The 25,864-nt window shown below is 37.0% G+C and overlaps 1 protein-coding gene across 1 annotated transcript; it reads right to left on the bottom strand.

The window, feature by feature from the left end:
- Positions 1-560: 560 nt before the first annotated feature.
- hck (HCK proto-oncogene, Src family tyrosine kinase) lies at positions 561-25,864 on the bottom strand. Its single transcript, XM_088006928.1, has 13 exons — positions 25,323-25,864; positions 11,933-12,063; positions 9,235-9,268; positions 7,561-7,654; positions 6,641-6,736; positions 6,444-6,547; positions 6,122-6,271; positions 5,323-5,475; positions 5,026-5,208; positions 4,325-4,401; positions 3,352-3,505; positions 2,674-2,805; positions 561-2,555 (listed from the first exon to the last, which is right to left on the bottom strand). The coding sequence occupies exons 2-13, from the start codon at positions 12,053-12,055 to the stop codon at positions 2,353-2,355; spliced, it is 1,503 nt and encodes a 500-aa protein (XP_087863054.1). The 5' UTR covers positions 12,056-12,063; positions 25,323-25,864; the 3' UTR covers positions 561-2,352.

Below are 25,864 nucleotides of genomic sequence, written 5' to 3'. Positions count from 1 at the left end.
CTATTAATTTATACCTATTAAATTAATAGAATTTAATCAGTATTTTTTATAATTCAAAATTGTATATATATATATATATACTTTTCTATTGTCTTTTGAAAGATCTCTGTATCATTTCCCATCAGAAACAAACAATCAGATTTTTAATTTTCTTTTTCAGCAGAGCGCAGGTAACCTCGTCTCCAAATATTCACCAGCAACAGTGAAAACTTCCTGCATTGCACATGCATACATGTTGTACCAAACCTGTTCAGGGTATAACAGAGATTTCTTTTATTTTCTAGTTCTTAAGTGTCTCCCATCTTTCCAACGCAGTTGATAAACCTTGTGGTCCAACAGCAACTTTGTACAGGCGAGGGCATTTAACCAAATGTTAGAGGTGACCAGAGTACGACTATATTTTGTGTAGTTTTTATGCAGTGTGGATTAAATAAAACAGTAAAGACATTAGATACATTGAAGTATAATGCATAAGTTAAATAATAATTAATAAAAAGGTAGAAGAACATAAAAGTTATAATGAAAAGATCTATTTGCTGTTCTATGAAGACTCATTGCCGTCATCTTTTAACCCTTTTATTTAACCATTGTCATAACAGGTGCACTTAAGCATTCACAAACTGCCAAGAGAAACAGAGAAAATAAAGTCTTAACTAGATGATTATATACAGTTCTGATCAATGCTGTGCTTCATTCTTAGATGACTCTACACTTAAAAAACATTCTTGATACACTGTTGTGCAAATGTCTTTCAAAATAGAGGCCATATTTACCACAGCATGAAATATTAAAATCTTAAAAGCTCACTTTTTCAGGAATTTTGTTCCTGAATGTTTATGTGCAATTTACATTCAACTCTCAGCACTATAAAAATGCATTAGTAAGTATCAGTCATTGCTCTTTGCTAAAACAAGCATACAAATTTATAAAAGATTTATATTTTTAAAGAAAATATTACTGAGATAAGTATGAACTGCTTTTTTTTTAAATAACTTAAGTCATAAAGAACACATATGTAAGAATTAACAAGCAGAATAAATCTAAGACTGAGTGCTACTTTTTCCGTATACAAATCATATGGAATATTGCTGATTGAATGTGGATTAAAGAATCTCTGTCAAAGGCACTGTGAGTGAGGAACGCTAAAATAAGCCACAAATCATGTGAAAACATGTGCAGAGAGAAAATTGCTACCATAATCAGGCTTATGTTTTTTTTCACATTTTAAATTCCTTTTCTGTAATCCTGAGTTATCACTGAAAATATCTGCTGATGAAAAATCTGCAGATATTTTGTGTGCTGAGCTTGATGAAGTTGGTCATCTTTTAAAAAGTTGGGGACTGTATAAAAATTACAGCAGGAATATGAAATCCTACCAATACAGAACAAGTTACCATTAGCGATAATTACATCAAAACAATGGCATGAATGAAATGTCTTTTGTTCTGAATTTGCCGAGCTGAAAACGTACAGCGCAGTGTGTATTTAATGTATCTACGTAAATAAATTAGATAAAAATGTTCTTTGAAATGTTACTCTTCATGTTGGAGGTCAAAACTGACCTCCAATAAACACTTTACCCATAATCATTGTGGTGCATCTGGAGGGTTTATGGTGAATTTTCAGACAACAAAAATTCAAGTAAGCTGATGTGGCTCTGGGAATATTAACATTCAATGTGCTGCGCTCTTGTTTTTAAGACTGCTGCGTAACTTTCTCTGTATGTGCCGAACCTTTGAGGCTCTATTAAACTCCACACCACAAGGGGGAGCTAACGTACTAATCTATCAACAAAACTTGATGCAGTTTGTGTGGCTTTGATGAATAAACTATTTATTCAATAAACAGCACATGTAAGAAAAAATGTCTGAGTTGTGTTTCTGTTTCTGACATAGGATGTACTTCCAATCTTTTTTTGTAATGTCTTTTTCACCACATTTTGAGTTGGAGTTTTAGTACTATGGAATTATTGTGGCTCTCAATTTACATAAAGTAAGTATAAAAATAGCATCCAATTCATTTAGACAGTGAGTCTTTGTGGGCTGTCCACAGTGGACACAAATGGAGATTCACTTTTAGAAACTGGTGTGTTAGCTAAACCTTTCCAACCCTGTAGCTCCTTCTCTTTTAAAACAGTGAGCTTTGTTTTTTATTAATTAGCAAACATATAAAGACCTATCCTTCAAAAGTAAAAGTAATTATCTGCTAATAATTTCTGTACAGTCCCTACTATTATTGCTGTGTCGTGTGTGTAAATAAGAGACAAGAGAGCTAATCTGACAGGGTTTGTGGCCTGAACTGCACTACTGCAGACACAAACTGAACCTTCAGCACATATTAATGAATCATATCTCATGGCTGCTGCTGGTACTGGCTCTCTGTGGCTGTGTAGAAATCTTCCAGGACACTCTGCAGGTAGTCGAAGGTGGGACGGTCCTCTGGCTTGTTCTTCCAGCACTCCAGCATGATCTCATAAAGTTCAGTGGGACAGCTGTCAAGGCGCTGCATTCGGTAGCCTTTCTCCAGAGAACGGATTACCTCTGGATTGGTCATTCCTGGAAAATAAGAAATTACTTACAACCTTTATCACTCCAGCAATGTTCCGAAAGATTTTCCTAAATACCATTACAGGACTTGTGCTCGTTTTGAAAGGACAATAACCGGCGTTGTCACCTGGGTAGGGGGTGCGTCCGTAACTGATAATCTCAGTCAACAAAATTCCAAAGGACCAGACGTCTGATTTTATTGTGAAGGAGCCATAGTTGATGGCTTCAGGGGCCGTCCATTTGATTGGGAACTTAGCTCCTGGTTAAGGAAGAACAATAAAACAGTAAGTCTGTAGAACTAGTTTGGACAGTCAGACATTCTAAGTCCTAGAAAAAATGTTAAAAAACGTCCTTGTCAAAAATATTACTGTTTAAGTAAGCCCTTCAGCATACAGCGGCACTGCAAAAACATAAAATCTCACCAAGTGTTTTTGGTCAAGTTTTTAGTGCAAATATCTTAGTGCACTTGAAATAAGAGAAACTTTTAACTTCTAACAAGGAACTTTTCAGCAAGACATAGGAGCCTGTTTTAGATAAAGAATTCTTTAATATTGATATTAGGCAGATTATTTCACTGGTAAAAATCTGCCAGTGGAACTTGTACTTTTTCATAGAAGTTAAGGAATTATTGACCTAAAACAAGCTCGTATATTTTGCAGTCTTATTTTAAGTTTACTAAGATATGTGCACTAGACAATAAGCCAAAAGTACTTGCTAAGATTTTGTGTTTTTGCAGTGATGTCATTAACATGACAAGGAGCAATGAGATGAATTCTTCAGCGACATGTAGAGGGATGAGATTTACCTTCTCTGGCTGTGTATTCATTGTCCTCAATGATACGAGCAAGGCCAAAGTCAGCAATTTTGCACACTAAGGACTTATTGACCAGGATGTTGGCAGCTCTCAAGTCTCTGTGGATGTAGTTCTTCTGTTCAATGTATGCCATACCTTCTGCAATCTAGAAACAAGCAATGCAAAGTAACAGATTATTTAACAGAACTGACATGTAAAAGCTTTTCTTAGTTCTTCCTCCCCAAGGTTACAGATGAAAGCGCTTTTTTTTTTTTTTGCAGTGATCTGTATTTGTAGATGTCTGTGTTTAATTGAATTTCCCCTGTCTGATTCTGTTTCTTTCTTACAAACACCTCTGTATTTAATATATATATATATATATATATATTTAAAAAAGGAAGGATATTCTAATAAAAAGATAAGTGCAAACATCTGCGATAGCTTTTCGTTTTAAACAGATAGGACATTCTGATGAAAGAAGTGATATTTTTGTGGTTTCGTTGTGAATATAAATTGTTCCAATGCTAAGCTAAGCATAACTCCTAAGCTTCCACATCAGTCCAGTCACTTAAATAATGTTATCCGATGATAATATTGAACATTAACACAACCTGCGATAGTTTTCACTTTGTAAACATGACGGTAGTTTTAGACAGTCATAGCTATCTATCCGTGCTACGGTAGGAAAATCTTATGAGGTAGCACTAATAGTCAGAACACTGGACTAGTGAAAGATGTCTTTTTTTTTTTACACTTAATAACTTTCACCTTACTAGCATCTGAGCTCTCACACGCTATATAATCAGCATGTGTTCTACTAGTTAGTAATTGTGCCAATGAAAGATGGGTTTATTTTAAGGCCTTTTACACGTCTTTACCACAAGTGCCAAATGTGATTAGCATTATACAAACGGCACTTTACAGCCGTTGTTTTAATCAGAACTGTATCTGATTGTTGCACTAAATAACATCAAACAATTCCCACCTGGGCAGAGAAGTCAATAAGTTTGGGAAGCTGGACACGGTTGCCTTCGTCACTCTTTAAGAAGTCCAACAAACTGCCTGTAAGGAGGCATATTCATACACATTAAAATTATCATTAAATGCACAATGACTGAATATAAAAAAATATATATAATAACATTTTTAAAGACATGAATTTCAGACAGTATTTTAGATAAGCAATTTGTGTTTAAATCTTCTCGTTCAAGTGTAACAAACTCTTAAAGCCATTCCTGTACGACAGTTTAGATTTTCTTCTTCTGCATCAGAGCTTGGAACACTTTTTTAATGAATTTTAGCCGTTTTCTACTTCTAGTGTCTACTCCGGTCATGTTGATACTGTTACTGAGAGAGGAAGATTCAAAGCTGGTTGTTTTCTCTACCAGCCAGAGGAAGCACTGACACTATGTTTTCAACAAAGCAGCCAATTCAAACATGACAACGATTTAAAGATTCAATAAACAGCCTCCATGTAAACCATTGTGACACTTGTTTGTTTTGTTTTTTTCTGCTGCCGTTTGAAAATTGTATAAGTCCAATTGACTGACAACCAATTGGCTTTATCCTCTGGGACCAATTAATGCTGACTGAAGAAGAGTTCTGTGAGTTCTGCAACGGTTTTTAGATGAATAAGACATTGTTGTGTAAAACGTTTTCAAGCATCAAGTGAACATAAAGTTGCACCTTTTTCCATGTACTCAGTAATGATATAGATGGGCTCTTCTTTGGTGACCACAGCGTTGAGTCGAACCAGTTTGTCGTGCTGTAGACTCTTCATCAGGTTGGCTTCCATCAAGAAAGCTTCCACTGACATACTGCCTGGCTTCATGGTCTTCACAGCTACCTTGGTGTGCTTATTGTAAGTAGCTTCAATGAAGAAAAAAACAAATACAACCAAAGAAATTGATTACAAGTTTGGTAAAAAAAAAAAAAGAAAAAATGTTACTGATTGTGTTTTACAGTGGCACAGATCTGACTCACCCATCCAAACTTCTCCAAACTGTCCTGCACCAAGTCTCTTTTCTAACTTCAGTGAAGATCTTGGGATTTCCCAGGCGTCCTTTTCCCAAGGCTTTTCAGGTTTGGGGCTCAAACATGCGTTGGTCAGAGTTTGGCAGAGGCCATCTCCCTGTTCTGAAAACGACAAATATTAAATTTAGCAGTTTCAGGAGTTATCCAGCTTTTTATGATTAAGAAAAGTGTTGATGCTGTAGGTAATTGGAACTTATCCAATTACTCCTTTAAAGCTGCAGTGTATAACTTTGAAATAATAAAAAAATATAAATTAATGTTTTTTACATATTTGTTAAAACTGTCTTATATTACTGTCACCATATGGCCACCATGTGGTGACAGTAATATCAGACAGATAATATGTGAAAAAGGTGTGGAGGGTGATTGACAGCGTTAAGACCCGCCTCTTGTCTCTGATTGGTTGTTTCTAGTAAGCGCTGACAGCACTGGGAGAAGAAAGAGGTGCTAAATTTTTCCACAGATTATTTGATTCAAACAATACTTTTACGACATAGTGACAGCTTCAACAAATATGTAAATAAACATTTATTTATAAAAGTTACATACTGCAGCTTTAATTGAGGACCAGTTATAAGATTTGACCAGCAGAGGGAGCCACACATGCCACCATGATGGGGGGGAACTAAAAAAGGTTGCTCACAACTAAATAAGAACAGGTTTGACTGTTTGACATCTAGCAATATACGATATGCTACATCAGAACTGTGAGAAACTGGAGAAAATCTGCTCCGGCGGTCGAACTCACTCTTGTAATGGCCGACCAGCTCTTGCAGCGTGCTGAAGGTGATGCGTGGTGAGATGTAAAATCCTCCGTTGTCCAGAGTTCGAATTTTATAATGTTTAACTGTGTCACCGGCCTGGGGGTCGAGATCCCTGACGGACAGAGAGTAGCTACCTGTTGTAAAAACAAATTAAAATATTTAAATTCAACTGTGGAATCTCTTAAGCACACAGACCCCTTCTGATCAGTAAATCCATTTGAAATATTTTACCAATCTTTCACCAAATCTTTTAAAGGGTGTCGGTGTGTACACCCTTTATGGATTTACATTTGCAGTTCGTCTTACCTTTTGTAGTCTCACTGTCTCGGATCATGAAGGATCCGACTCGATTCCCCGGGGCCAGGAGCTGCCGCTCGGCATCCTTTCTGCTAACACCCTTAAAGAACCAACTGAACAACAGGAAAAAGGCTCAGTGATTAAATCTAGACAAAGGCCACCCAATAATCCATGTTTGTGTTTAAAGCTTGAGCATGCACACTTACTCCTCTGTCTCCAGAGTGTCTTTGGCTACATAATTGCTGGGAATGTAGCCTTCCTTTCCTGTGCTGATGGACATAGCTCTCCACCACTCGCCTGACCTAAAATGTGAAAGGGACAGCAAGAGAGGCACAACAAACAAAATTGTTACCCAAAAAATAAAACAATTTCTGACACCTAGGAGGGTAACTTTACTCGGACACAGCACAAGGCTCTTTAGGATGCTTCAAAGGTTGTAGTGTAGATGGTTGTCAAAACTTGACACTGCACTATTAATTGAATAGGTTCGTGTGATGTAAAAAAGAAAATTACTTATTTAAAAAACTTTTTCCCCACATATGATTAATCCTGTACAACTGAACAACAAACAAATCTGTTAGTGGAAAGTTAAACAAAAAAGCTACTATAGCCTGTGTTCGTTAGGGTGGGCATTTATTTATTGTGAAAAATTTCTTTCAAAAAATTTTAATGGATGTTCTGCTAATAAATTTCAATTAATATAAAAAAATGGACAGTATTTTCAGAAATGTTTTTTTTTTTACAATGTTCTCCAATGTTTGTTCAAAGAGAAACTTTGTCTATATAAATTGGAAATTTTCATTAAATGTAGTTACTATGTGCAGTTTAATTCACATTAATAAGTAGTTTTTTAATTGTCATTTTTATTGTTATCACAATAGTATCACAAAATATTGCAGTGACATTCTAAGTCCATATTGCCCACCTGTACTACTTATCCTTAAACTAATGCTTTGCTAAAGAAAGTTTTGGTCCAATTTCAGCATTCAGTCTTCCATCAGCATGTCCTGACTTGGTGATATCTGTCCACTCCAGATCTAGTTATTTATTTCTGGATTCTGGTTACAAGTTCAGCTTTATTGTTCTTAGGAGCATGACATTATGAATAAGTCCCAAAGCTACTTACTCCTCCAAAATTCTGAGTTTATCTCCCTTCTTGAAGCCAAGGTCTCCTTCATGAATAGCCTCATAGTCGAACAGTGCAATGGCGACACTCTCACCTATGGCAATAAAACACAACAAAGATGTTATGTCCACTTTCCAGACATTTACATAGATATTTACTTTGCTTGGAGAACTTGTAACTCCAGCACATGTGAAAAGATCACACATGCAGGACTTTCAGTGGTCATCCTAAACTTAGATTATTTAACCACATTCTTCTTGTTTCCCTAAATCCAATGATTTTTATCTAAGGCCAAGGAAATCATCTCATTGAGCCTCCAATGAGATGATCCGCTGTGATCAGTGCAACAGGGAGCAGACATAGCAAAGCAAATCAAATTAGTTACAGCTGTCACTCTTTTGCCAGACATTGCTAACATATTAAATCCTCCAGTTGCATTACAACGAATAGAATAGCATGTTGATCAATTAAGAATGACAACTAATCGTCAAAGAACATGTTAGCCAGTAGCCTTGACAGACTTAGCGGCTAGCTTAACTTGCAATAATGCAAATAATGACAGAAAATTAATTAGCCATTTAATACGGCCTCCACTGCTCTGTACTAACAACTGTACATTTTACGTAAAAATATAAATAATTAAAAGATCACAAGGTGTCAGAGTTAGGGTTTGCATTAAAATTAGCTTGAAGACATAAAAGGGTTGGAAAAATGCAGGGAGGAGACAGGAGAAAATACACCAATAAATTAATTCATGGAATGATGACACCATGATAGTTATGATATTTCTTTTTTATATTTCTGTATTAATTTCTGCCTCTTCTATCATTATTCCTGAAACGAATCACTGACTGAATGCAACTGTTAGACAAAATTATCAGGACTTCTATCCTAAATTCATAATATTGGTACAGTTAGCATGATCACAAAGACAAGGTTTTTTATAAAGACTATATATTTTTTCTATCTGAAAGCAATAGGACTGGAGGAAGATGAGGTCTCAAATTACCTTCCACATATTAGTTAGACTAGTTAGTCTTTCTGGGGTACAATGGAGGACTAAATCTACAGAAAATGTGCATGCTAACAGCTAGCTCTGTTAACACTGCGAATTTTCTGTAAGAGCAGCTGCGATAGAAATCAGGAAACCAAGAAGCATGTTGTAGTGTTTTAAAAATAGACATTTAATTTTGACACTTTCAGTTCTCTATTGTTGCGTAGTTCAATAAGTTGGATAAAAATAAAAATGCTGTCAAGTGCATTGCTGTCATATAATTATCAATGCATAATAATTGCAAGCACACCTCAGCTTTGACTCTACAATAGGCTTCCCCTTATTTTTGCTCTTTGACTAACTTCCTTGTACGCCTGGTAATAATAGCAGCAGCGGGCTGGTCTTTTTCTGTGTTTAGGTCTGCGTGGTGAGGCAGTGAGAGGGGTTATCGCTCAGCACCAACACACTGACACTTCTTCCTCTTTCGAGCTCAGAGACAAGGTTTTTCTGCTTTCAAAAAGTACTCACCCATATCAGTCTAAAAAAAGACTTTTGTTGACGGCCATTTTGAATCTAACATTACCTTAGTTCCTAAATGATCTTTTTGTCTACTTTGAGATTAAGCAGAGGTAGCTCAAGATACTCATGCAATGTCAGCAATATGCAGTAAGTAAACTCACCATCTGAAGAGGTTGCATTAGAAGGCAGTTTGGCCTGTGGAGAGAGAGAGAGAGAGAGAGAGAGAGAGAGAGAGAGAGAGAGAGAGAGAGAGAGAGAGAGTCACACATGAATGCTGCACTCATTTTAATTTCCGTGCATTCAAATGAAAGTAAAATACTTTTTTTTTAAATGCAAAATATGTTTTGATCATCAGAATTAGTGCGGTTACTAACAACAATGCATAATCAACAAGACTAATGTTAGGAGTCACATTTCTAGTAGATGATTTGAAAAAGGTACAGGACAAGCGTAATAACTGGTTGTGCCACACTCAACACCACCAACTGCCTTTAAGTGTTTGTGATTAGTGGTAAAACTGTTGTGGTGGAACTTTGGACCACTCTTCTTTGGAGAAGTATTTTAAATTAGTCAAAACGGAGGACTTTTTTTTTTTTTTTTTAGAATGAATGACATGTTTAAAAAGTCATACCACAGCATCTCATGCAGACATTAACTAGGCCATTATGAAACAGTTTTTTCTTTTCTTTTATGCCATTCAGATGTGAACTTTTGGAGATACCTTTTTTTTTTTTTTTTTTTGGTCAGTTAAGGTTTTTGACTTGTAAAATCCTTCACGGATACTATTTTTGCCCAGACTCTTTCTTATTGTCATTTACACTGACCTTAACAGTGGCAGCTGAGGGTCGTGGTGCTGTTTGTTCACATAAACCAAATAATTTGACTGAATTGAATTATTAACTTTAAGGCTTTGAGATATTATTTGTTATGAATTGGCACAAAATTAACTTAACCGAAAAGTAAACTGGGTGTTGGTTTTAGTCAGGTTCTCTTTCTCAGCTATTAAAATTAATCAGATGATCTGAAACATTTATGTGTAACACAAAGGTTTTTCTAAAAGTAGCTGTTTAATGAGAGGCTTCAAGTTCAAAACCTCGTTTAATTACAACAAAACTGTGCAAACACAAAAATAACATTTGCAAGGTCAGCATATCAACTAATTCTGCATCAAATGCAGCTACATTGTTGTTTTCCAGGTTAGATGTTGCTTTTTATGCCACATAGATTTTAAAGTAGAGCCAGGTGATCTGTTTAAAACCCATGGGGGCATTTTAGACCCAATCACCAAATGTGTTGACGTTAAGAGTTATCGCAGCATAAAAAAGTATGGCTTAACACTTCTCGCTACGCATGTCCTAGCTGAACGCTCTGGTTCTGCTTCTCTCACTTCCTCTTTCTTCTGTGAGGGCGAAAGAGATCTTACAGTCAACACACAGGAAGCAGTAGCCAGAGGAACCACACACTGCAACTTTAACACTGCCACAGATCAAAGTGTAATCGGCATGCAAACTCACAGCAGGTCACGCGGACATGTTGAGTCTGAGTCCACACAGTGTCTTTTCTGTAAATGGCAACAAAGGGAAGCTACTTCCCATTGATTCTTTGCTGAAAATTGTGGAACTGAGTTCTTATCTTCTCTGAACTAAGCTTGCCTATTTCTGCCTTTTTGCCATTACTCTTCCTCATTTTTTTAGAAGCCCATTAAGCTTCTGCAGTTGTTTTCTTTTTACTTCTAAAATATGGATGTGCACTTAAAACTGTCCTTTAGAACAGAGTATTTGTGCTACTGTACAAAATGTTTGCTACTTATGCCAAAATGTCCCTATTTTCCTTCCAAGCAGACAGATTTTTATTGTAATGGAAATCTGTCTGAATTTATAATTTTAATGAAAACCATTATAATTTTTATTCTAATGGTCTAGGTAAATAGCTAATACTATTTCTTAGGACTTTGGTTGCTTCACTAAGATTTATTCTATTTGAGGGAGTCTGTGCTGACAGAATAGACAGCAAAGAAATCATTGCTTGGCATTAGAATCATTAAAACAATGCACATACATAAGCTGAAATATTTCTGTAATCACAATTTGTTCAGTTGTGCCTAATGTCACAAATTTACATCATACCATTTATAGCTGTTGTACGGTACATGCTGCATTTAAATGAACAATTTATACCTTATTTTGCATCTGCTAGAAAACAAAATCACAATGAATGTATTTTTCTTTAATTTAATCACGAAAAAAACCAACAACAAATCATTGCATAAAATGCTAAATATGACCTATTCAAGCATAGGATTGCCATGTTTGGATGACTCATAATATACACCATACAATTAAAATGAGAAAACATTTGCACACTTCTGTAATTTCATGTTGCACTTTTAATTTTGTGGGACACTTTTTGCTTGGCTTTACTCTAAAAAAAATCTAAATCTACATTCACCACAGTAAAAAACAGTTCCCTTATACCGGAGGTTAAAAAAAAGATGCAAAGGTTAATTGATGTGGAGTTTTGGTTACCTACAATAAACTAAGCATGCAATATTATTGATTATTGACAAAAAAAAAGAAAAAAAAATTGTTGATAAAAATCTTCCCCTAAAAAAATATTTTAAACCGGTTCAACTAATTGCCCCCAGGCCACCCGATTCATATTTGTCCATAAAACTTTCATTTTATATAATGAGGAAATGCGTTAGCTCAGCTGTGGGTTCAGAGTCTGACATATTTGTAAGAGCTGACACTCTCTAGTGAGGATTAGAACCGTAATGAATGGAAATCGTTCAGCGACCTTTCAGTGAGTTTGTAGCTGTTGAATGTCTAAGTCAGTATGTTTTTTTCAGGTCCAACTTACGGCAGCTTTGCTTCCAGAGGTGGGGTCTCTGACATAGTGTACCTGAGCTCTGTTCTGCTGGTCGCTGTTATCCGTGTCTTTGCTGGGGTACTTCTGCTGCTCCTTTGAGCCCACACAACCCATGATGCCGTCTGCAGGACGACAGAATGCGTTAGAGCTGAGCAGAAACTTCACTGCGGTTCAATGTGGCGTTCAAAAGAACAGGAAGGTCACAACCGAATAACAGCCAAATGTTCAAGTATAAAAACAAAAGATTCTTTTTATCTTACTATTATTGAAATGGCGGACAGCCAGTTTGAACATTTTTGTGCATCAAGGAACACAATGACATTCTCACTAGTACCTTTGTCAGGTTAGGGACTAATTCCTGTTGCTCTGATTCCAACATTTGCAGTTAATATGTCAACAATTATTTTAATCAATAACTCCAGAATCCCAGAAATGAAAACTCTGGAGTTAATATGAATCTAGACTCTTTTAGATTGCATGTAAAATGCAATGATTTGACTGATGCTTGCAGTCAGTGAGAGCATCAATTTTACATGAAAAGACTAATAATAATAAAAAAAATAATAATTGGCCATGTTGCGGATATTGGGCAAAGAAGGAAGTCACAAGATAAATTTATGGAGGCAATATTCAGCAAAGCAGGCTGATAACCTGACCCTGCAGGTTAACAGGTGCTGAAAGTAAAAGTCCATAATACCTCTTTATAGTGATTTTTTAAAGTCAGAATTCTATAAGACAAAGTGTTTTTGTTTTTATTCCTGATATCAATAAAAGCACAAAATTAATGGGTCCTCTGATTACTCATGTTAATAAAAAAAAAAGGTCAGAGAAAAATGCTGAGGTCCTGAAAGATACTATCAGTTCTTAGAAATTAATGGAAGTACGCAATACATAATGACATACTGTATGTAAATAATTTGGTTTACATGTTAGTGAGAAAGAAAAAAGATATTTTGAAATAACTTTATGAAAAATAAAACTTCTAATATTTTATCAGTACAACAATCTTTCTAATTTAAATTTGAAGTAGTTTGGGGGAGGGGGGGACCGCCCACCTTGGCTTGTACATTAACAACACTTTATTTAAAGATATATATTTAAGTCTTGATGTAGGCCATTCCAAAATCTGTATGGAGTTGGAATTGTTTGAGACATTAAGTAGGACATTAAGGAGTTTAAGATTGCAAATAAAAACCTTCTCTGGAATTTTAAGATCGTTGAAGCAAAGTGACACAATGGAAAATTTCACATTAACAGATGACAAAGGACTGTCGATGGTTAAACTTTTTTAAACTGTAAAGCGCAACGTGACTCTTGGATCTGTTTACTGACCACACTTTTTAACCACACTCTGCTCTGTCACCAACCTGCTTTTTGTTCTGTTTGTTACGAAACAGGTTTCCATGATGCAAGATGAACACTCTTTAACTGATAGTTGGTGTTAAATCCGTATTCCAGCTATAAAAAGGCTTTTGAACATCACAGCATCATATTCTAATAATACAGAACAGAGAAGGCTGCCTGACAAGGCAAGAGTGAGCTGGTGTGGTAAGAGACATTATGATTTTTGAGATATTGTAGTTAAATCCCTGTGTGCAGATTTACAGGCCTTGACAATAAGTTACTACAACGATAATTTACTGGAGAAAGATGACTCCATTATACATTAAAAACCAGCTACACTGAAAAGAATGCACAGTATGTGCTTGGGTAAACTTTAAGGCATTTTAAATATATTCAAAACAAATCTGGCTCATGTAACACATAAAATGGAACTATGTACTTAGAAAACACACAACATCCCATGACATACTGAAGTAACACAAATCATTGCTTTTTTAGGACAACATAGTAGAACGTATGGGTCTTTAAAGCAAATTCTATTCAAATTTCAACAGCCTTAAGAAATCCTTGAATCTCCTGTGGCAACCATGGGCGATTGTACGCCTGCTCGTATAAAGCGCTGTCCATTTACACAGCTCCCCTCAACCCACCCAGCTCCTCCAGACTAGAGGCAGCAGCAATTAGAAAACACCTGGTGGAACTGCACTTCTCTACTGAGCTTCTAAAAACGGTTGTAAGTGGCATCGTGGAGAAGTATTGTGATGATGACTGAGTGTCGGAAAGGATAGGAGGTTCTTAAAGAGACAGAGGCCAATTTCACTGCGTCAGACAAGGTTATGATGTAAAGTCAAATTCCGTCTAAGTGGTTTTAGATATATGTAGCATTTTCATAACTGAAACAGAGTTACATAACTGTACTATAAAATGGAATTATGTGCTTGGAAAATACACAGTGTCCCACTTTAAGCCTGAATAATGACTTCAGTTCAGAAAGCATAACACAGAACTAATAAGATGCACTCGCCACAACTCACTTTTAACAAAACAACTGAAAGTCGAGTCACATAAGGACTAACCCCACCCCCACTGAAACTCACTTGTGGTGGCCAACGAAAAGCGCAACTGCAAATGTGAAAATTGGAAATCATTCCAAAGAAAATACTGTTGGATCTGTTGTGTATTGTTGAAATCAGCACTGCAAGGCTAAATGAAGTTGTAACAATAAAGGAACGTGCAGATTAGACCTTGCATAGACTCTAAGCTTTTTAAACATTTGAGTTTTACGTGTGATTTTGTCAGAGTTATTTTGGCAGCGTTATGTGCTTACTCACGCAGCTTATCAAGTGTGACATGGGAGACGTACAGGAGAAATAATGTGTGAAATTTTAGAGCTAAGTTTTGCCTCACAGACACTAAAGACGACTCGCCATGTTTTCCTGTGCAGTTAAAGAGTCCTCATAGAACGGACAGTACTGCTGCAGTGATTGATGTGCGAGTAAATTGGGGCATTTCACTGTACCTAAATCAACCACCTTCAAATATCCTCTGATCGATAGGACTGCTGATTCTTTTTGCAGAACCACTCAAGGATAAACTTTAATTTTTGCTGAGGGGAATTCCAGCAAATCCTTTAACCAAAGGAAAGAAAATCCTATAATATCTTTAGACTTTGACCTCAGAATATGGTTTAATAACCCGGCAGTAGTGTCTACTTTTATAAACGGTGTTTATTGAGCTGCTTTAACACTTTAGCAGGTGTCAGTTTCATAGTCTGAACAACTTGTTGCAAAAGGCCGGTAGAATATTTTCATTAGTTCCTTCTGATTATTTTTAGCAATTTCAGGAGATTTTTGAAAACCACTCAAGTTTAAGTAATTTAAGTGATTTATTTTCAGCACTGAACAATTTTTTTTTTTTTTTTTTTTTTTTGCAAGGCAATATCCAATACTGGCGCGCTTGCTTCTGCATAACCCCACTGACCTTTAGCATTCAGGGAATCTGCTGCTTTGCATATGTATTTGTGTATTTATGTAAGCAAATGTGAATGCAGATCAATAAAACTAAGTTGAACAGGATATGTTGATGAACAAAACGAGGTTTAGCAGGAACCAGAACAAAGGGGGAGCCTGATGGGACCCAGATGCCGGGGCTGGACAGATGGAGAGGACACAAGTGTGTCATTCAGCGGGTCCAATCCCCCGTTCGCTCGCACACACACAGATTACTGCACCGGGTGAGAGAAGTCAGCTTTAATATGATTGCTTACAACAACACGTCTACTGTTGTGCTGAGTTTAATGCCGCACTGCAAAAAGATAAAATTTTACCAACTATTTCTTTGTCTAGTTTCTAGTGCAAATATCTTTGCACACTTGAAATAAGACTAAACGAACATATAAGCAACTTTTCAGCAAGATATAAAGGCTTGTTTTAATTATTTTGGGATTGTTTTCACTTATTATGAGACAGTTCTTCACTTGTAAGTGCAAAAATCTGTTCTTATATCAGTAACAAACTCTTGTATGTTGCTGAAAAGTAACTTGAAAATTAGTTAAGATATTTGACCTAAAAACTATACAAAAAAAATATTTTGTAAGTTTTTGTATGTTTTGCAGTGCAGGGATTTTATAAATAAAATAACATTTCTAAATGTCCGTCTTGTTGTAATTATTCACTGTTATTAATAACTGCAAATAAGAAACTCACATACTGCAGAGAGGAATGGAAAATGTTGCGTTTGAGTGTAAAAACCCAGGAAGTGCTACTGTCAGGTTTTTTTTTCGTGGTTTTAGCATAATAACGTTCCTTTTTCTCTATTCTCTGAGCCATGTTCCTCTTAAAGAGTCCAGTAAGAGGATGTTCTGAGTCCCTTTGACGGTTGTAGCCCTCATTTCTGTACACACGCAGCTCTCTGTTATACTGTTACAATTTGGAAGTTAATACTTTAACTTAATTTCGGAAGCAGGGCCACGCCCAAACCACACCTCTAACTCTCCAAGCAGCCTATTTATACTCTGCTCATCCACTCTACTCAGTCTGTCGTGTTTCGTCAAACCCACCCTCCCTTACCCTTTACCCCTTTCATTTAACACTTCTTTATGCATAACCGTGCATTGTCTTTTCCTTTCGCCGTAAGTTTCGTCTGGGGGCTCCTATGTTGGCTCGGGAATAAATAAGAGGAACCGCCTCCCGAAGACATAGCCCCACTCAGAGTGTCCACATCCCAAGCCCTCCGTCATTCTCCCAGACAACCAAATCAAGATCGTCCATCCCTCTGTCCCTTCATCCCTCCATACTTTTATCCCTTCATTCCTCCATCCCTTCATCCCTCTATCTTCTCATGCCCTCATCCCTTCATCCTTCTCCCCTTCCTCCGTCTCCCCTTCATCCCTAATGCATTCATAAATAAATCTCTAAACGCACAGGTTTGTGGCGTGGTCCTTGCTGGTGAATGTAAAGATGAAGGTCAGCAGGAGTTTGCTGGTGAAACTTTGACTCAGATTGTGTCAGTGAAATCAGGGGTCGTTGACATGTATGAGGTCAGGCTGACGCCTTTCATGCTGCTGCAGTCAAAACCATTATCTGCTTAAACCAAACGGACAAAAAAAAAAAAAAAGTTATCAACTTCATCATCTCTTAGTGGAACATAAACAAAGCAGGAGAAAACCTAACAAAGTTAGTCCGAGGTATTCCTCTGTTCCTCTTTGCATCGCAGCCTTATTTGACTGTTACGCGATCAAACGATAACATCCAAAAATATCTCACCATGAGAGCACGTGGTAAACCTTGTAATATTATTCATGCTGGTTGTGTGGACCACTGTAGGTTCTCTTTGTACATTCTTGTGTTGCAACAGGGTGGGTCGCTACAGTTTCCATCACAGAAAACACAGAATTTAGCCCAAAACAAATCCTCCAAAAGTTAAACTCTGTGCTGAGCCTGGACTCCTGGAGACCAACAACCAAACAAAATGTAATAATCTCTATAAATAGTTAGTTTTATTCTTGATCTGCCTGTTTTTAAACAGGAAATAGCAAAAGAAAACAAAACAACTTCTTTAAGTTGTTCAATGTGGGGGACTGAACAGATTCAGTCCCAATAAACAACTTACATTTTGCTTAATCAATCCCTGGAAAAATACATAACCATCCTAATTTATTAGTGATGTTTGGAAATATCCACAATCTCAAATGGCTGGTCTCCCAGATCAGTAACAGCAGAGCTACAAACAGAAGTATGACACGGTGTTTTATGTAGGTTTTAAATAGGCCACCTACACCTGACAACATTAAAAACTGAGTCTGTCATGGTGGCTGTAGCTGCAGCTCTCTGTGGCTCACTGACAAACTTAAACTAGATTGTGACCAATAATTTCTAAATAAACAGACAGTAAGCTCACATTATTCCAGAAGACTGTGTCTTATAATTCATTTCAAATCCCTGTGTTTGTACAGATTTTTGTCTAAAATAAGAAAGAATAAAAAAAAAAGTTATCCTGGAGGTTTAAACGTAATGAATCATACATAAATATAACTCCTGATTAAAGATTGTGAACAATATATGGAGCACTCACAAATGATAGCCATTGGTTCAGAGATTACTGGTCTGTATGGAACAGAAACACAGATAATTTGATATTTTGATCATTTACAGAAAATCTGAATACAACAGATACAGGAAGGACGTCTGGAACACCAGACAAACTGTTTTATTCATCGTTTTTGAGGCATAAACACAACATTAACTTCAAAATATTTATTTTCAACTGCAAAAAATATGAACCTTTGAATTTATATTTTGAATTTTAAATATTTCTGTGGCATAGCACACCAATGTTGCTTTCCAACCAAATGTCAAGCCATTTTTGTGTAAAGAAGAAATGTTTCTTCCTGAATATGCATTCTGAAAGTACATTCAGTTTAGACTTGTCTGTAAGTCAAATATTTACTTATTAAACATAGTTGGAGTTATTCTTCTTGTACTAAAAGTGTAACCTCGACCTTTAGCATAATGAGTTGGCTGCATTATTACAATTCTGTAAAACCCATGCCGCAACAGCCAGTTCACTATTAATGATTTATGACTCTGTTACCATCTAAGTAGTTTCACTTCAGACCGCCTAAAAGTTTCCCAGACACAAAGAATTTGACTAAACTTCCTATTTCCTGCGCTCTACTTTTTTGGCTTTTCGATCTTCTCTTCTGTTTGAAGGTCTCAGCGTTGGCATCACTGGACTACAGAAAGTTTGTTGCCTCCCCATGGTACTGACTTTTCCTGTTTTTGCAATTACACATAACAACAGGCGTTAAAAAGTGCCAGAGGCAGCACAATCCAACCTGGCAATTATATATATTATAAAATAGTTAGTCGACACTGCACAGCTATTCTAAACTAATTGCAGACTAATAAAGAAATATGAAAAAATACAACATCTGTTGTCTTGTGAAGTGTTGAGTGAAAAGCCAGTAATGAACTTGGGAATAATTTACTCGGTAACAAAATAACTTACCAAGTATTCTTTTGTTTGAGTGAACTGTCAGCACAAAAATAGTCTGATTACAAAGAATCTGGATCAGAAACATACTAGGAAAAATAAAAAAATGTTCTCTTCCTGTAACAAAAGTTAGTCACCCTCTATGACACAGATGTTTTTTTTTTCCTTTTCTGCATACATGCACAAAAGCTGCTGGAGACAACACTACCACTCCCACTTCAGTCTTCTTTCACTTTATTGTGGATGTGAAACATAAACCTATAAAAAATTCCTCATGATAATGCTTGCAGATTCACTTCTGCTTTTTTTTCTACTGAATTCTTCAGTTTGAAAATATTAACTGGATGAATCAGCAGGCTACATCATTTTCAAAAACAGATCTAATGGGATGATGGTGCAGTCAAACTATATGCATTTTTGAAGTGTCAAAGATGGATTCTTAAATTATTCATCGATGTGATTGGCTTGGGTGTACGCACTGATCACAGGAAGGATCAGCAAGTATATCTCTATTTAAATCACACGTGACGTGTAACACGGAAAACAAACAAACAAACAAAAAATATTAACTAGAGACAACTGGGGCTTGGGTTGCTTCATTGCCTAATTTGTCAACGGTGTGCCAATAAATGTAATTCCTGGTTAAATCATTTGTTAACCATTAACACAACGTAACAGTTTGTGTCACAGTGTAACTCCTATCATCCTCTGCTAAAGCTAACAGACCCACTAACAGTAAACAAAGATAACTTAATATTTGCTAAAAAAAAGGTTTCTAAAACATTTTAATTAATAGTCGAGGATGTGTCTGTAAAACATAAAGTGAGGTGAATAAAGCAGATTAACATATTAGCATCAATTTCTAATATGGCATCTTTTTATTTTCTGCCTCAGAAGTTGCAACTTAGATGTGGGAGTGACACTGCACTCGAGATCAGTATGGTCTTGTTGCACATCAGAAAAACAGCGGGATTGCTAATTTTTGTGCTCCAGGAGCTGTAGCTCCAGGACTAAAATAGTCTTTCAATCGGTAAGTTGCCCATTGCAGCTGTGCATCTGCATGTAGAGTAAAGCGCTTTGAGGAGCCAATATGACTGAAGAATTAAGTAGGAGTTCTATTAGGTTGTTTTCAGTTTTGGACATTTTGACATCTAAATACAAGAACTGCAAGCCTTTCATCAAATAAAATACTGCAAAAACATGGTGTGTACAATTATTGTGCTTCCAGATCATTAACAACTCCATTTTTACAAGATCTCTCAGATCTGACTGTTTTAAGAAAGCTATCCAGAATGTTAAACCCCTCAGGGATAACACTTCTACAAAAAACAACAGGGTTGATGTCTTTTTTTATTGTCTTTATTAATAAAATTCTATTTTGATTAATGCAGTAACTGAAAGGACATCTTTATGCCTCAGTGTAAAACAAAGTAAAAAACAAGAACAAATCTAGAGTGATATGGTAAAGACTTCCTCGTATATTTATAACTAAGCTATAAATGTACACAGATATTAAAATAAGTCAAATTAGCAAATGATTTCCCTTATTTTTAGGTTTTTGGAAAACAAATTTCTGTTGGAAACATTTCCTTGTCTTGCACTCTTCCAACACTGTTCTGTTTGTTCTGCAAAAAAACTACGACTACAGAAAAGTAGGTCCTTTCCAGCTTTAAACATTGGTCACAGTGCAACAAAACTCCTACTGGAAGGATAATATTTCTATGAAAGTCTGCCTTAGAGCTCTTTAATTACCTGCACCACACAAATTATCTCCTGGTCTAACAACAGCTTTGGTTACTAATAATAAAACTGTCAAAACTGTAGAAGGTTTCATGCATTTAGCTCCAACATTTGTGGTTTAATTGACTCAAATGGAACCTAGCTGCACGATATATGACATTATCGTTGCAACATTCTTGTGTGCAGCTCGTATATTGCAGTGGACCATTGGATGCAATATTTGGAAAGCTAATACCTTTAAGCACCATGCAGTTGGTCGGTTGGATTGATTTAAAAAAGGCAGTATTATGTAAAATTGAGTTTTTTAAGCTTTACATCATGTTATAATTTTATTCCGTCGTTAAAAACACACCTAGAGTGTTGCTTTGATTCTTTCATGCATGTTTGAGAAATCTTTTAATCTCCAGTGGTAAGCATTCAGTTGCAGTTTCCAAGCTTCCTCCTCAACTCAGCTCCTTCAGACTAGCCAGGTGCAATTAACAAACACCTGGTGGAACTGCACAGGTGCTGAGCTCATTATATGAGCTACTTTACTTCTCAGTGCAAAAAATGTAGCTAAAGGGTCAAGAGAGGAGCGACGTGATGACTACCTGAAGGTAGAGTTTAACAAAAAGCAGGATTTGTTTTTAAAGAGTTACAGGCCTAAATTCAATGTGTTAAATAATGAAGTAAAAGTTATTTGATATATTCAGCATTTTTATAACAACTGGAGTTAACATAGTTACTTGACTATGCTATAAATGGCACTATGTGATTGAAAAATACATAATATTGGCCCTTTGAAGCTCTTGGATTGTGGGGTAATCATGATAATGCAAAAGAAAGAAATTAGTGAGAACAATGTTATTAAACCCAAGGACAGATTGGAGCCTTTATGACAGGTTCAAGTTCGTCATAACAAGAAGGTCCTAGTATCTCCCTGACTGACCTTTGACATCCCGCCTTCAAACTGGTTGCTGCATCATCAACCAGTGATGCTGCAGCAGGACATTGTAGGACAGACTCTCTCAGGAGACAGCTGATAGGAATAATTCATGTGTGCGTCCTGCTTTGAGAGGAGATGTTCAGCCCAGATGGACATGGTTTGGAGCTGTAATGAGGCGCCAGCTTGTACCTGCTTGGAACTGCCTCAGGCAACAACAATATCACCTGCCATCAGCTGAACCAGTCAGGAAGTCTTCTTTAGCTAGTCTCTTATCAACAGGAAGAGACTTTTTTCTCTCAGTTTCTGTGTCTCATGGGGGTTTCTCACATTCTCAACTCCCCAGAATGTCAACAGCTGGTACTGCCTCTTTAACTTTATTCAGTCAGCAACTCATGTCTCATGAAGCGATCAGGGCAAACAGAGCTGGAGGGGTGATCGGGCAAACCGGGCATTTTTCCTTAAGGTCTTTGTTTTTGATAACTACAATAGTAACCGCAGACCCCACAACCATTTCATTGGATAATTTTTGGCACGTCCAATACCATCTCTTACAATTTGTTTAGGAAAAATGTACTTTCTAAGTCTGAGTCTGAATTGTTTATACTGATACTATTGGATGGACACATGTTTATGAAGATTATTTGCAAAGACCATGTCTGACCAATCATAGTGGGGCACCTGGACCAAAAATGCCTGGATCACATTTTTGTACAGCCCTGATGGTCAATATATCAATGCCTTCCTTGACATTTATACTTTTGGTTACTTTCATGCAGAACTGCAGTATCTAGTTAGTTATTTTTAAAATGTTTTATCTTCAACAGAAGTAGCTTTTTATGATGATTCTTAAAAAAAATCATCCCATGTTGAGTCACAATATTACCAGAAGAATATATAAATAATTAAAAGTATTTACAAAAATAGTTTTCTTTTTTTTACTGAATATAATCAAGAAATTAACTACTATCCATCCTTCCATCCATTGTCTATATGAGCCTATTCTTGCAGCGTTGTGGGCGGTTCTGGTGCCTATCTCTCCAGCCGTCACTGGGCGAGAGACTGGCTACACCCTGGATAGGCTGGCAGCCCATCACAGGGCACATAAATAAAACAATTAGTTGAAATTAAAATCTTACATACACTATCACATAAAATAATCCTGTTTTATAAAAATAGCTAAATCATTTTCTGACAGCACAGTAGAGAAGTGTAAATATGTACGAGAAAGAATCCTCCCACCCCCACACCATTCTAATGTTATCATAACGATGAAAAAGCATATAATGTATGACATAATCTATTTGAGTTTATCTTAAAATTCACTGACCGATGTAATCTGACCTGGAATGATTCTTTTAGAATGCAAGCGTCAGAAGTTTCTTTTGGAGGAAGTGAATGGAAAACGTCTCCTTGCTATTTGAGAATTTGCAGAAGACGAAAACTATGTAAACCAGAAAATGCTTCTGCAAAGGTGGCATTATGATTTAGAAGAACAATCCAACCCAATTTCCCAATCTGGTAACGTTGGCTGCTATAAGATTCGTTAATATTATATATAAATTGATCATTACAGTTAGGCACCATCTCCCATGTAACCTCTGAAGAAGTACATATTGACAATGGATGGATGGTTTATTACAGTTTCAATAATAGTACCTATATTGTATATTTACTATTAGTTTCCTATTTTTTTTTAAACAGACATAACTGGAAATACAGAAAAACTGCTGGTAAATTTAGTAGTTTGGTCATTTTGAAATGTTTCTTTGCTTTGCTTTTTATAGAGAAACACAAGCATAACAAAATACGTTAGCTGGTTAGCTAGTTAATTAGGCCCTCTGCTCAGATTCACTGAAAAGACAGCTTGCTGAAAGTGTAGTTTCAAACATCAAGTAATGGGTGGCACAACTTCACAGTCTATGCAATGCAATGCTTTAGAAATATTTCCAAACATACAATTTGACGTTTCTTGTAAGTGAGGTGAAGGTAAAGCAGTTTTCTTTCAGTCAGCTGACCTGCAGTGCACAGCGAACCGGTGATGCTGCAGAACACCTGCTCAAAACTTTGATCACCCTGAAGCTTTCTCTGACAGCTCCTTAAAAGAACCATGAAGCACAAAAGCTGTCTCATGGAAAAATCCTGTTTGTGCAACCTCACAATGCCTTGGGAAAGTGGCCCATGTCGAACTGAGACCAGGTTGCTTCTTTTCCCCTTCATTATCACTCAAAACTAACTTTTCATAGGTAAAAATGTTTTAAAAAGAGAGAGAAACTTGAAGGGCTGCACAGTGACGCAGTTGGTAGAGCTGTTGCCTTGCAGCAAGAAGGTTCTGGGTTTGATTCCCGATCCCGGTCTTTCTGCATGGAGTTTGCATGTTCTCCCTGTGCATGTGTAGGTTTTCTCCTGGTACTCCGGTTTCCTCCCACAGTCCAAAAACATGACTGTCAGGTCAATTGGTTTCTCTAAATTGTCCCTAGGTGTGAGTGTGTGTGTGCATGGTTGTGTGTCTCTGTGTTGCCCTGTGACAGACTGGCGACCTGTCCAGGGTGTACCCCGCCTCTCGCCCGGAACGTTAGCTGGGAATAGGCACCCCTCCCGACCCCACTAAGGGACAAGGATGTAAAGAAAATGGATGGAGAAACTTGAATAATTGATATTGTACTAGAGTTTTAGGCTTGTTAATGTTTTATGTTTTACTTCTCTCTTCGGTCGGAGAAAAGTCTCACACGTTCTACGGCATCTTATTAAAGTCACTTTAAACCTCAGGAAAAATCGTAGGAGGAAATATTTGAGTACTTTATGGTAAATTTTAAAATCCTTAGAAGACACTTAGAAGAGCAAAACCAGCTCATGCCTAACTATAAAAGACATCCAGTCCAGCTGACGCAGATGTTTTACTTTCTCCGCTTCTTCTTTTCAGATAGGAAGTATGTGGCGATGCAGAATATCTCAGGTTTTCTTTTTAGGGTAGGGACTGACTGCGGAGCTAACATTGAGAATTAAACAATAAATCCGGAAAGAAAATCACAAAATCTTCAACATATATTGGTTAATTGGCCCAAAATATGACTAATCTTCTGTATTGAAAACTTGAAAATAGTAATTTTTGCACTACCCTACCGATCACAAAATGTTTTACAATATCTGGCTTAACATAAACTAGTGTGATGCAGTTTAGGCTGTATAGTTGCATCATTTGAACTGTTTTTTTTTTTGGGGGGGGGAACACTGGCTTAAAGCCCCAGCTGCATTACTGCAACACCTTAGTCACAATCATGACGTAACTCTGGCAATTCTGCAGCTCTGTAACTTACTTAGACTTTCTAATTTACATAGAAGGGCTTCCCATACAGCCGCTCCATCCATTTTGTGGCCTCTTCATCTTAACTGAATTAAAAATGTAAAGAGGCAAAGTGAATAAAGACTGAACACAGAACTGAAACTGGGGTGGTTTCTAGTTTAGTCTGTGTCTAAAAATAAACGACTCATGCAGCTGAGAACAACGTAGGGAAATTAATTGAGACCCCCACCTGTTCCCCCTTTCCCGTTATTGAGTTCATAATGGAAGGGAAAAATCATCAGTAGTGCTCGTATAGCTGTCATCTATCCTATCAGATCATAAAAGTTTACATCTCATTTGTGTACAGCCACTTCTGGACCTTAGAGTTCCTCTTTTGGAATTCAGCGTCGTCTCAGTAAAAAATAAATAAATAAATAAATAAAAAATAAAAGAAGAAGAAGAAGAAACTGTTCTTCAAATCAACAGCACATTATATTCCAATATAATAATATTTTCACTGATGGTTTAAGCCTTCCACTCAGCTGTCGTTCACTTTAGCTTCCTCTTTTCTTTTCTTTTCCCACACAAGCAAAACTTACCTCTTTTTAGTCAGTCACTTGGAAACACGGGCTGTCTCTGCACTCGTAGGGGATCTTCTAGGCTCAGATGATGATGACGGGCGTCGAGAACATTCTTCATTCCTCGTGCGCAGCTTCCATTTCTCCCTAACCCGCTCGCGGGGTCGGAGCTGCAGATGTGAACGGGGCGGCGGAGCGGCGGCACACTGGACTTAAAGGAGGAAGTTTGAGCTGTGCGCATCCGAGCTGGTGTAAAGAGGAACAAGCAACACGTCAGCCCCTGCTCTTGGTTTCACTGGCTGAACAGACCACAGCTAAGGCTTCCTTTTTCTTCTTCTTTTTAATTTTTTTATTTTTTATTTGGCAGTTTCTTCTTCTCGGTTACCCCGGTAGCCTACAGAAAAGAGGACAAATCCGTGAAAACCGAACGCAGTTTCCCACCGGTTCGGGGTTTATTTCAGATGCACTTTCAGCTGGGAGGTTCGGTGGAAGAATGCACACCTGAATGGCTTCACAGATGTGAGAGGCGCATTTGCATGGTGTGCAGGGAAGCTCTAACAGGT

The sequence above is a fragment of the Poecilia mexicana genome, unplaced genomic scaffold, assembly GCF_051168715.1.
Source record: "Poecilia mexicana isolate PSO_F unplaced genomic scaffold, ASM5116871v1 scaffold_7, whole genome shotgun sequence".
Taxonomy (NCBI): Eukaryota; Metazoa; Chordata; class Actinopteri; order Cyprinodontiformes; family Poeciliidae; genus Poecilia; species Poecilia mexicana.
Note: the sequence above shows the minus strand (reverse complement) of the source record. Positions and strands in the feature narration are given on the sequence as shown.